General features: G+C 44.4%; 1 protein-coding gene across 1 annotated transcript; it reads right to left on the reverse strand.

Moving 5' to 3' along the window:
* Nucleotides 1-3,228: 3,228 nt before the first annotated feature.
* LOC124687156 (uncharacterized protein At2g33490-like) lies at nucleotides 3,229-9,515 on the reverse strand. Its single transcript, XM_047220977.1, has 10 exons — nucleotides 9,446-9,515; nucleotides 9,246-9,323; nucleotides 8,928-8,989; nucleotides 8,741-8,809; nucleotides 8,483-8,511; nucleotides 8,197-8,404; nucleotides 7,880-8,113; nucleotides 4,789-4,842; nucleotides 3,495-4,398; nucleotides 3,229-3,366 (listed from the first exon to the last, which is right to left on the reverse strand). The coding sequence occupies exons 1-10, from the start codon at nucleotides 9,504-9,506 to the stop codon at nucleotides 3,356-3,358; spliced, it is 1,710 nt and encodes a 569-aa protein (XP_047076933.1). The 5' UTR covers nucleotides 9,507-9,515; the 3' UTR covers nucleotides 3,229-3,355.
* Between the last annotated feature and the right edge of the window lie 3,041 nt (nucleotides 9,516-12,556).

Raw genomic sequence — 12,556 nt, forward strand, 5'->3', positions numbered from 1 at the left:
CGTGGTATGTGGTCTCTTATGAACTCATTCATATAAGCTTGCAAGACATTAGACGACATTCCACCGAGAGGGCCGCGAGTATATCTATCCGTCATCGGGATGGACAAATCCCTTTGTTGATCCATATGCCTCAGCTCATACTTTGCGGATACGCAATCCCACCTTTACAACCACCCATTTACGCGGTGGCGTTTGGTGTAATCAAAGTACCTTTCCGGTATAAGTGATTTACATGATCTCATGGTCATAAGGACTAGGTAACTATGTATCGAAAGCTTATAGCAAATAACTTAATGACGAGATCTTATGCTACGCTTAATTGGGTGTGTACATTACATCATTCTTACAATGATATAACCTTGTTATTAATATCCAATATTTCATGATTATGAAACTAATCATCCATTAATCAACAAGCTAGTTTAAGAGGCATACTAGGGACTTCTTGTTTGTCTACATATCACACATGTACTAATGTTTCGGTTAATACAATTATAGCAGAGTATATAAACATTTATCCATAAACATAAAGATATAAATAATAAACCACTTTATTATTGCCTCTGGTAAAACCCTTACTCCGATCCTTCTTGTCTGCTCTTGATTTATCGATGAAAAAGGTTACAATGGGGCAGTCGATAGACTGCATGGTGGTGATCTTGTCGGGAGGCAAGGTTTCTAGGGTTTGGTGTATGCGAGGTTGTATGCGATTGTGTGTGTCCCCCCGGCAGGCCCTCTCCTGGCCTTTATATAGGAGGCTAGGTCCCGAGAGTCCTGCACGGATTCGACTAGATTACAACAAGATCTAATCTATCTTTCCTTTACATGGCGTATTCTTGCCTTGTTTGTCAAGAATCCGCCTCCTTCCATCTTTCCATCGCCGCAAACGACGTGTTGGTCCATCTTGGGCTGCAGAAATCCTTGTGGGCCCCTGTGGACCAGAGGAGGTAGGCTAATATCGGTTACCCGAAGGGTAATGCCCACATCACCGCCACTTTTCTCCCGCTCACATCTTCTCGCCGAAACTCTTTCCTCCAACCTATAAATACCCCACAACGTTTCCTTCTGTTTCAGTGTGCTTGCTCTACAAGATGAATCCCCCGTATAAGAATCTCCGTCATATTTTCAACGAATTCATGGCCAAACCGCTTCTAGACAGTGCCCGCTATGTGATGAGCGAGAGTAAGGTAGAGACATTCGAGGGGTTCATCAGTAGCGATGCCTTACGCCGTAAGGTGGGCAGGGAATTTGAGACTTGGTCTTATGGATATCCACTAAAGAAGATGCCTGCTCGTACCCCAGGGAAATAAGGTGTGACTTATCAGGTTGAATGAGAAGTGGAAGACACTAACATGAAAGGATGATGAAGAAAAGGAAAAGCTTTTGAAATATCCAGAACAGTGGGTGGTTGAGAGCGAGGACGACGATGATGTCTTTGAGCATAGCACCAAGGCCATGAGAGCTGCATGTGGAAGGGCAAAAGTGCCAACTCCTCTAAGGGCAAGAGTGTTGCACCGTCGGTCATCGAGTTCGACGACGACTTTGAGCCTAGCAGCAAGGCCATGAGATTTGCATCGTCGAAGGGCAAAATTGCCAACTCCTCGAAGGGCAAGACTGCTGCACCGTCGGTCGACTCTGACGATGACTTCGAGCCTAGCATCAAGGGCAAAAGAGCTGCATCGTCGAAGGGCAAGGGAAAGGGCATGTAGCTTTGTTAGTGTTTAAGTTGTCAATAGAGATGTATCTTCCACTAAGTTGTAGCGTTTAAGTTTCACTACCGATGTATCTTTCACTATGTTGTAGCGTTTAAGTTTCACTACCGATGTATCTTGACTAAGTTGTACCGTTTCGTGCTAAATCAGTAGTACTTTATTAAACCATCTCAGGAAATTAAGATACAATAGAGTTGAAACTGAAATACGACTTATCACTATAGCGGAATTTAAGATACAACGACAAACTAAAACCGAAATTAAGATACATAGCCAGTACGACACATCACTCTACTTTCCCTGCGTTCAGTGTGGCCATTTTCCGGACTTGTCGCCGCGTTCTTCTGCTGCTTGCGCCTCAGCATCTCTTTCCCTTAGTCTCTTCCTTTCCGCTTCATGGACCTCCCTGCGCACCTCTTCCTCTGCAAACCTACGTGCAACCTCATCATCCATCCTTTTCTGATTCACCTCGCGATTTTGAGCTTGTTCCGCCCTTAATTTCTGGATCTGACTCTCTCGCTCTGCTTTATCATTAGCATGAGTCTTTTCCTGACGCTCCTCCTCAAAGAACCTTGCCCACGCATGCCAGTGTTTCTCCTCAACCTCCAGGCGCACCCAATCCGGCTGCTCGTGTCTATCCAGTGAAACCATTTGCACAAGGGCGGGGAAGACTGCAACACAAACAGTAACATTAAACCACATTCATAAACACATACGAATATGCCTAAATAAAATTATGTCAAAACATACCGATGGCCTTGTGGACGCCGAAGCTGAACTTCAGGGTGGATCATGCTCATTGTTCACACACATGAAAATTTTCATGCCAAACTGATCAGAGAAATCCTCCACCTGCTTAACCTTCGCAAGATGGCCGCATCAACACCGCTCCGCTGTCACACCCGGGGGCAAACTTGCAGCCTTAGCCTTCATCGGCCTAGACTCCTGGTTAGAGCACGGCACACTCATATTAGCTAAGCGTGAGACGGCAGGAAAAAGAGAGGTGGAAGCAGTTGTGAAGCCAAGTGTCTCCATCCCGGCTTTTATAGGAAAAAATGGCGGGAGTGCGGTGGCGGGAAAAAATGGCGGGAATGCGGTGGCGGAAAAAAAAATAGCGAGAGTGCGGTGGCGGAGAAAAATAATGACCGCGAGGCAAAGGGCGGGAACCCTAAGCATTAGGGACGGTGTTTAGGCAGGATTGTGCGGTGATCATGCACATCATCGGCCAGCAGCGCGCCGGTCGGCAGACTAAACACAAATTCCATCTCGTTTGATTTCTGCTAGCTGATCGGTCCACTAAGCGCCGATTTCTACTGCCGCCTGACAGCCGATCAGCGCCCCTGCCGGTTGACGGCCAAATTTGCTGCCAGATTACCGATCGACCGACAGGAAACCGCCCGGGTCATAGATTTGAAATAAATTTCAAACGCGTATTATATTATTAGAAAAATCGCAATAACTAAAGCCAAGGGATAAAAATAAATCCCACCATATATCATATGGTAAATTTCTTCGCATTCTTTAGTTCTTTCCTTTCACCAGACAGGCCCTACAGAAAAAGAATATTGCAAGCAAGAACCTACAATACACTACTAATTACATACAAAATTTTCTAAGTAATGTCCTTAATTGGCAAGTAGTTGTCACAAGGTTTCTGCAGTGAAACGAGAGATGATGGTTAGATAAACTATAGTTAAATCATCCGCGACATCAGCTGCAAAAGCAAGACTGGATGTGGCTTAGGTATTAGTGGAAAGCCCCAATTTGTGAATAATCACTTACCCTTCGTCCTTATGCTGCCTGTAGTTGTTTTTGTGGTTGGCTGGCGGGACAAATCCGCCAATGACAACGGAGTCAGTGGTGGGGAGGAAACTTCACTGCTCTCCCTGCTATTTCTAGCCTCCAGCAACTTATTGACAGTAATGAGGGGTGTTCTTTTGCTGTTTGAGGGTATGGAGTAACTTCGAGCCAAGGAGGATGGAGGTCGTGGAAGCGGTGAGGCTGTATGTGATGTTGTTAGAGAGACACGGGCAGGTGGCATAGGAGCTTGACGCTTTGATACCAGAGGACCAGAGTACCCAACTAGACCAGAAGGCCGAAGGGGCTCTACATTGGATGGAGGCCTAGGTAGCTCATGAAGCTCACTGATTTTTGGGGATACTGTCGAAAGTGGCGACATCTTTGGGGAAACAGATGATGGCTGCCGGGCATGAACATAAGACTTTGATGTCATCACACGAGGATGGCCCATGGATGATTTGTGATCAGACTGAGAGAAGGGCTTGCTTGAGCTTGCTTTACTTGGAATTGGACCAGACCAGGACTCCCTCTTCAACTTCTTACTGAAATCGGAACTTGATGGCAGTTTAATGGGACCACTATGCATGGTGCTCGCTTTATAATCTTTCGCCAGTGGAGATGAGTGCCACAAGTTCTCAGCGGCACTAGGTTTACTTTCAAAGAACTGTGCAGAATGATGTGATCTATGAATAACTGCTGATCTGGGGTACTTATCATCGATTGGTGTTGGGAGTTTGTACGAATTCTTGGCTGAAGATGGCCTCATTTGCCGAAGCCTCTCAGTTTGATCAAAAAAATTGTCACCAAAAATTGGAGCTGAAGGTTTACTGATTTCGGGCTTCACTTGTGGAGCTACTGCTTCTGTCTCAGGTAGTTTCACTTCTTCCTGCATATAAGCATGTAGAAATATGAAGAACTTCAGAGTATGCACACGGGAAGATCTATACAAGGTTAACATATGAAATATACACCGAAAAGGGCAGCAGAGATCAGTGAAGGGGCAATGATTACAGTTTCAAGCATGGGATGATGCAAGGCTATTGGTTGAATTTCAAACTAACTCCACATATTAAAACCTACAGTCCGAGCTCATTAGGTTTGTAAAATACACAATGTAACGTTGCTTGAGTTAAGAGAAATAACTCATAAGTACTCTTAAATGGAGAAGGGTTTTTATGCACAAGTTAACCAACTCAGCGGAAGTTATTTTTTTGTATGTTGTGCAGAGATAAATACAGTGGTCAGTACCAATGAGCATTACTCAGTGCAAGCTCACCTGTGTGATCTCTTTTGACTGCGCTGGGGAAGTTGTCTGTTCCCCTTTATCCAACTACATAAAGAATATAGAAGTAAATTAACCAAGATACAAGATAGAAATTTTTCGATACAATACAAAAGTCAAATAGTAGAATCAAGCTGAGTGAAAATATCACGGAGATTAATATTAACGGATTATAGCAACAACAATATTATCTTGAAGTAACCTAGGCAGAATATAGAACAAAATATTTTCAGTAGCTTCGGAGGCCAATAAGCCCAGACAACCACTGTAAAGCTAGGGTCGGAACAAGTATTGAACTGATCAAACGACGCTAGCAGGGGGTCGCAAAGTGGGCCAGGTCGGGTAGGTCCATTGACACATCATACTTTCACGTTTGTTTAGACAAAATTCAGTAAGATGTATATGAAATGAACCACCAATTGAGTTGTAAGTGAATTATTTACCAACTGAGATGGTTCAATTGGCTGATCGGGAATAACATAAAAGATAAACCGAAAAGGATAATTTGATGATCAAATTTCTTCTACCATTGGCCAACTGAACTCATCATCCTTTTTTTTGTTCTCAGAAAAATTATAATGAAATTCTCTTGAACTTAAGTTGATCATGAAGAACAGAGCATACCAAGAGCATGTGCAATGGAAGCTGGTTATGTGTGCGAGCTTAGAGAGAGAGAGAGAGAGAGTATTGTGACATAATTAAGCACCTATAAGTTGTAATTCCTCAGATGCAAAGCAACTGCTCGTAGATGCTTAGATTATTATGTATTAGTTATTTCTATTTCTATACCTAATAATAAAGGGAGTAATGTTTCCGTGGTTTGGTACGTGTGTTTCTGTCGTCCGTTTCGTCCGTCTCCCCTTTTCCTTCGATCGATTCCAGGAAAAAGAACGTCTTCGTACTCACCGGATGGAAATACCAAGTTGTGTCTTCGATCGATTCCAGGAAAAAGAACGTCTTCGTACTCACCGGATGGAAATACCAAGTTGTGTCGGTTCCAGTCTCCTACCCATATATATACGTAGGGAACGAATCCTGCTAGGCCACATCCTCTGGAATCACGAAATCAGATCGGCCGCCTCCTCGGAGACCTCGAAATCTCGCTATCAGATCGAATTCCATCGAAGCAATCTGTCCCCCACACCTTGATTTACAACGGAAAGGTCGCATGAAGGTCAAGTTCAAGCGGCGAGAGGACCTGGACGTCCGCGGCAACAGACAACAGGACGCACGTGAGCGAGTTGGCTCTGGCTTCGGCACCTAGATCATGCTCTCCATGACGATGGAGCCGCGCTGGGTTGGTGCTGACTGGGTGCGTCGCACACAAAGGAGACGCCGTGTGCCTGCCGATTGAAAATATCCATGGCTGGATCGAACATACACGGGCTAGCTTGGATCGAAGCTTTGAGGGGGCCGGTGGGCGCTACAGGGCCGGAGCCTTCTGCGGCCGATGTCCAAAACGTGAGCCTAGGTAGAACAATGCCTAGCGACGGGAGCTCTGGGTCACGTCCATGGCCAACAGCTTTGGGAAGGAAGCCACGGCGGGGTTCACGACCATGGAACACAGAAACAGCCTTGAAACCGCCAGCGCTAGCTTGGGAAGGAAGAAACGGCGGGCACCGGTCGTCAGGGTCAGCTCGGGTTCGATGTGACTGGCGGCAGAGGACCGGGGCGTACGTACGTGCGCGCAGGTTCAGGGAGACGGTGAACTCTGCAGGCGTGCAATTCAATGCCACACCGGGATGACACGGAGCCGTGCTGGTGCAAATCGTGCCGTGGGGAAACCAAATCCAACGGGAAGCCAGCACCGGGAGATGCATTGGTGCAGTCGTGCAGAAGTAGAGAAGGTGCACAAATCGCCATGCCATCAGCGACCGCTGCCGGTGTGAAGGGAAAACACGGACCGACCGGCTTAGAGCGCATGCGCGCGTACACGCAGACGACCAGCTAGCGGCGTGCAGACGGCCAGCGTGTATGCGCGCCGGTTGCCGGCAGGGCGCGAGACTGAGTTGAGGCGCTTCGTTCCGAGGAGGTCATGGTCATCCGCGGCTGCCAGTGCTTCGTGGAAAAAAGAGGTGAGCACTACTTACTTTGGTACTTCGGAATATCTGGGCTGAGTCGTGGAGAAAAAAAAATTGTACTATGTGAAAATCGTGTTTGACTAAATACCTCAACTACCTGTATTCGAAATAAACTACATTAACAATGTTAATTCATCTACTTCGGCAAAAAAAAGGTTAATTGTTCTCACCACCTTGATAAATTGTTTGACAAAGCATTTTTTATTGCCTCCATTAAACTGCTTTTTAAAAGATTCTAGGAAAAATATGGAACCAAACAGTCTAATGTTATCATTTACATTCCTGACTTCTTAATTTCTTTTAATCAACTACAAAGTTTATTACTCCATCCGTCCCTCGAAACATGTCCGAGGTTTTTTGTTAAAAGTTGGATATATCTAGATACTAAAAGCAATAGATACATCTAAATTTTGATAAATCTTCGATATATTTTGTAGGACGGAGGAAGTATATATATGTATATGTGTGTCTATTTTTGTTTGGCCGTAGCAACGCACGGGTATTTTTCCTAGTAAATGCATAAGAACCTCCTAAACATGGGGTCCTAATCAGCACTAATCCTTCAAAAATAAGCACCAGTGCTTGCCTACATGGCAAAAACAGCCGGTTTATTTTGCTAAGCACCTCCTAAGCACTTTGTACGTGCTCTAATTTGAACAGCAAAGCAGTGACACACAATGATGTTCGTTGACAATGTTAGATAAGAATCTTACTGAAATTAGTTAGCTAAACCTGCCTTTTGAAACACCAGAACACTGGATTGCGCAAATTCGTAATTCTGTTTAAATTGTAGTACCACGTGTGAGCTGAATATTTTCCCTAAAAGCATATGGTTGGACATCAACCCAACTACAAAATTCATTACTATCTTATTACCCGGTGTGTATGTTGTGAGACACATTATGAATATCAAGATATTGGTTTATATGTAATAAGTGGAAGCTCTAGATGAGAGGCAGAGACATTGTGAAAAAACGGAGGCAAACAAAAACCAAGTAACTTACATCCATCGAACCTCTTGAAGCAATAAAATCCTGGTCTGTGTCATTTATTTCATAGTCGAAACTCAATTCTCCGTCATCACTACAACTCTCCTTGTATGAGCTGGAACCGCCGTTGTCGGATTCATTATCCTCAAGGCTGATGGACTGATAGTCAATGTGATGTTTCTCAGCTATTGCTTTTACATGAGGTTCAAGTGCCTCGAGACATTTGAGTCCTCTCCTGAAAAAACTTAACTGAACGTCCAAGCCATGTAACTAGTTAGATTGTGTGCCACTAACTGTCGGGAAGACAATTAACAACAAAATGGTAAACCTACCTGAGAAGCATGATGGCGAGCAGCCTGTGTGAGAAGGCTATGGAATTGCCCTTGCTTAAGCGATTTCAAGCGAAATATGAATAGTGCAGCGTCCTCTTGGTATTCGAGAAAAGAAGCTTGCAATTGTTCTGTGGAGAGCTGGTCAATTTTTGAATTCTTTGACTGCCCTTTTTCTCTATAAGATGCCCTCATGGCTTCGTACACCTCCCTGTATGAAAAAATAGCAATCTGAAATATGAATCTCAATTATGAATGGGAATGAAGATTGTGCGGGTTATGTCTTAACCTTTTCATGTCGCATTGGTGCTTCATTTCCTGCATCATTATAAACAAAACAAAAGGTATAGCATGTCAGGACCTTGTACATAATTGACATAAACTGAACTGTTTGTTCTGCATATAAAAGGTTATTTCGTATGAAGCAATTAAGGATTAGACATTCCGTAAATGATAATAGAATGCTAGTGCCGGGTGGATAACATTTGTAGTTCAAATGAGAATATATAAATGAGCAAAGCATTTATAGGAAATTTTAATGTCAAACCTCTACGGTTTGTAGCTCCTTGAGAAGAGACTCTGACGGGGTTGTGATTGTATGAATAATATTTGTACGCTGATAACCAAATGTAAAATCATGTCAGCTTTAATAGATCCTAATTAATGACAATTAAAAAATAAGAATGCTTTGGAAATGTCTGTTCTTAATGCACTATTAGCAAAATAAGTCTTACGTAGCTATCAAGAGACTTTGTTAGCTCATACTGGGCCTTTCCGAGCATCATCAGCACTCTACCTGCGGGTATTCCAGATTAATATAAAGAATGTGAAATGCACACCAAATAAATTTAGCTTACATGCTTAAAGCTTGATATTTTAAGACCAGAAAAAACAAGTTGCGTCTTCAACATGGAAATAGTACATCGATACATCAACGATCATGGTTTAAAGGAATCAGAAGGTTACATGACATAACTCGCATGCTACTTACTGATGATTTGGTGTATGTTTTACACCATAAACAGTGATAATCTATCTAGAAGACACCTTACCACTATCATCATCATCATCATTTAGTGCAGTTTTTGCAAGTAAGGAGCTTCCCATTTCCTCCAAAGCCTCAGAAAACTCTGCATAATGTATACAATCGATTAATGGATTGAATAGACAAACATGCTATCAATTGCAAGGCTGAAATTGACAATGTCTGATTGCAAGAAATATAGTATCTAAGTATTAGACCAGTAGATACCATATACGCTATTCGTTGTAGCGGCTGCAGAGGATAGCAGGCCATCGTAACAGTTCCTCATTTCTTTCACATCCTGCAGCAAAGTTCAGAACATATTTCAGAGCCATTTTTGAAAGAAAAAATTGGTCACCTTCAATCATTATAATGTTATTATCCAATATACAGTAGATATGGTTTGGATCACATCAGTCTATATTGCCTATATCAGATAAGTGAACAATGGAACAACATAATTTGAGATATCTATCAGATAAGTGAACTATTCAAAGGCTACATTTCTAAGTGTTCTTATCCCTCATATGGAACAACAGAATTGCCTATATCACATAAGTGGACAAGTCCAATGTTAAATTTCAAAGTGTTCTCCGGTGTTTTCCCTCATATGGAACAACGGAGTTATCAGATTAGTTTCGCATAGCTTCTAGAAGTCAGAATGCGTAATTTCACACGCCTTCCTACAACCCTGTATGCTCCCGCCTTCTCAGCGGTTTTCACTAAGAGGTCGTTTGGTATCCATCATTTAGGCCTGAAATCCCGGAATTCATTTTGGAATTCCATAGGTGGGCTGTTTGGTTGCCACAGAATTGAACCATCATTTCATTTAGGAAATCCAGCAAAATGACTCCATGGGTAAACACAATTCCAAGCTGAGACCTGTCATTTGCGTTTCTCTATGGAAGCCATCTACAAATTCAATATTGAATTCTGCTGTCATTTGCAATTCCTGTGACAACCAAACAAGTGTCCATTTCTGAAATTACAATGTAAATGAAATGAATATATGTATTCATTTCAAAATGCTACAAATGAAATGAAATCCTGGCTTCCAAACGACTTCTAATATATAATGATGCACGCCTAGGCGTGTGTTCGAGAAAAAAAAAATCATACTGCCATTCAATCCAAGGCAACAAAAAGAATCACTTTGATGAGTTCTTTTTTCTTTTATTTTATTTTTATAAAATCTCACGATCATGTGTTCTTTGTTGAACATAAGTTTCCCAAGTTACAGTGGAAAGAAACTCTGGTGCTGTGATGTTAGCGCACTCTATCTGACACATGATTTCCGGTCAAGATTACGCATTTCGTGTTGAACTTTGAGACAAGATTATGTCCAACGGTTGGCATTGTTTAATAGTACCAACTTTCTCCAGACGACGCTTCCTTCCATAGACTTTGACCAGACAAAAAAGGTTTCTGCGCAAACACGTAAAGGCAACTGCACAGAAGTTGCGTGTCTTAGTCATGGATTAGAGCCTAACAACTAAGCCATCTAACAAGACGATATTTTTCTGAAAGAAAATCCTACTTGCAAGGAAACAAGAAAAATCCTCCGAACCATCGCACGTAGAGACTTTCATCTCAATTAACATTGTACTCCACTCAAGTATCTCCGAAGAAAACATGAGAGCGTGCTCATAATTCATGGAAATTAATTAACAATTTCTCAGGAGAAATCCATATCTCACACGCGGATCACTTCCGATGGAATTGAATATATAGTTGATTAGTCCCCGAGTCACATTAGTAGTATGGTTTGATGATAGCAAGCAAGAACAACCCACTCCACCTGGAACAATGCGCCCCAAAAATCGAAACTTCGCAGACAGCGTCTTTGATCCGATTTCGACGCCGATTTTGCAAGGAACCACGAAAAATAAATCACACGAGAGGGGGCGTACCTGAGCAGCGCCGGCCAGCTCGTCGAGCTTGGCTGGTGGCGGGTGGTGCGCCTTCCGCTCCCTGGGGTAGTGGTGGCCGAAGCCCCGCAGCCTCCGCAATGGCGATTTCATCTCCCACCGATGCCTCTCGAACGCCACGCTATGCTACGCTGCCTCCTTTCGGTTCTCTTCCCTTCGGATTAATTGATCTCTGTTTTCTACAAAATATAACTATGAATGATGATGATGAAGGTTGTCCCTCTTGCCTTTCTTCCTGTTTTCTTTGGCTTTGGGGGTCTAGAATTCTGTATTATGGAACATTAAAATTGAGGGAGGTGGAGAGATGGGAGGAGATAGAGTGAGGTTTGATGGTCCTCTTACTACTTATAACCTCCTTTTTTAAGGAGTATAAAAAAAATGTCAATGGGCCCAAGTCCATAGTTGACCATTGTTAATGGAGAAAGCAGCTAACCAGCTTAAGAGCATCTCTAGCAGATTCCATCCGACCCCATCCGCATAATAACCCGCCGATTTCCGGTTCGGAGGGTAAAAACGCGCCGTTCAGATCCCGCATCGGACCCCATTTCCAAAAAAATCTGCCAATCGGCGCCGCGCGACCCCCAAGTTCCCGAGTCGGAGGGGTTGTGCGAGGCCGGCATCCATCCATTTCTGCCCCTTGCCTCCTTCCTTGCCGCCGCCGCCTCCTCGGCCGCCTCCTCCGCCTCCAGCAGTGCCCACCTTGCATCTTCATCTTCTTTATTCTCCTCCTCCTTGTCCTGGTCGTCGTGGCCAACAGCGTCCCCCTCCTGCATGACGGCCTCCCCCCTCCTCCTCCTCCTTGTCCGTCGGCGGGGACCTAGAGCTACTCGGCGTGGCAGCTCTATTCAACCAATGCCGCCATCCCGGCGGCTTCCCCTTGCTATCGGTCTCCGATGACAACGATAGGTTGCTCATGGCTTGAGATGAATGGCAGGCTGGTTGGAAATCCTTAGCGCAGACGCAGGGGTCTTATTGAGCGGGCATTAATGGCGGCGCGTATAACAAGGAGGGCTATGGTTGCTCTTCCGAGGCGGTTCGCACATCAATCGACGCAGTTGCCACTCCAGCGGTTGCCCTTCTCGGCAGTTGTTTCGCGCCAGCTCGAGCCAGGGCCACTGCCAGGCGGGCCCGTGGGAGAAGCGAGCGGACGCTCGGCGTGACCACGTAGTGTCCACGGAGACGCAAACGTGCCGCATATTTGTGTCGCGTTTGCGGCACTGCGGACAGCCCGGACACTATGCGTCGCCCCGCTGGAGTAGGGTGCAGGCCCATTTTTCGTCCACGCGGACGCAAACGGTCACACAACGTCCGTTTGCGTCGCCCCGTTGGAGATGCCCTTACGTGATGATGAGTAGCTGAATCTAGGGCCCCATTTGGTAGTTGTGTACCATTTTCTCGTATATGAGGCGCA

The sequence above is a fragment of the Lolium rigidum genome, chromosome 2 (assembly GCF_022539505.1).
Source record: "Lolium rigidum isolate FL_2022 chromosome 2, APGP_CSIRO_Lrig_0.1, whole genome shotgun sequence".
In the NCBI taxonomy this organism is placed as follows: domain Eukaryota; kingdom Viridiplantae; phylum Streptophyta; class Magnoliopsida; order Poales; family Poaceae; genus Lolium; species Lolium rigidum.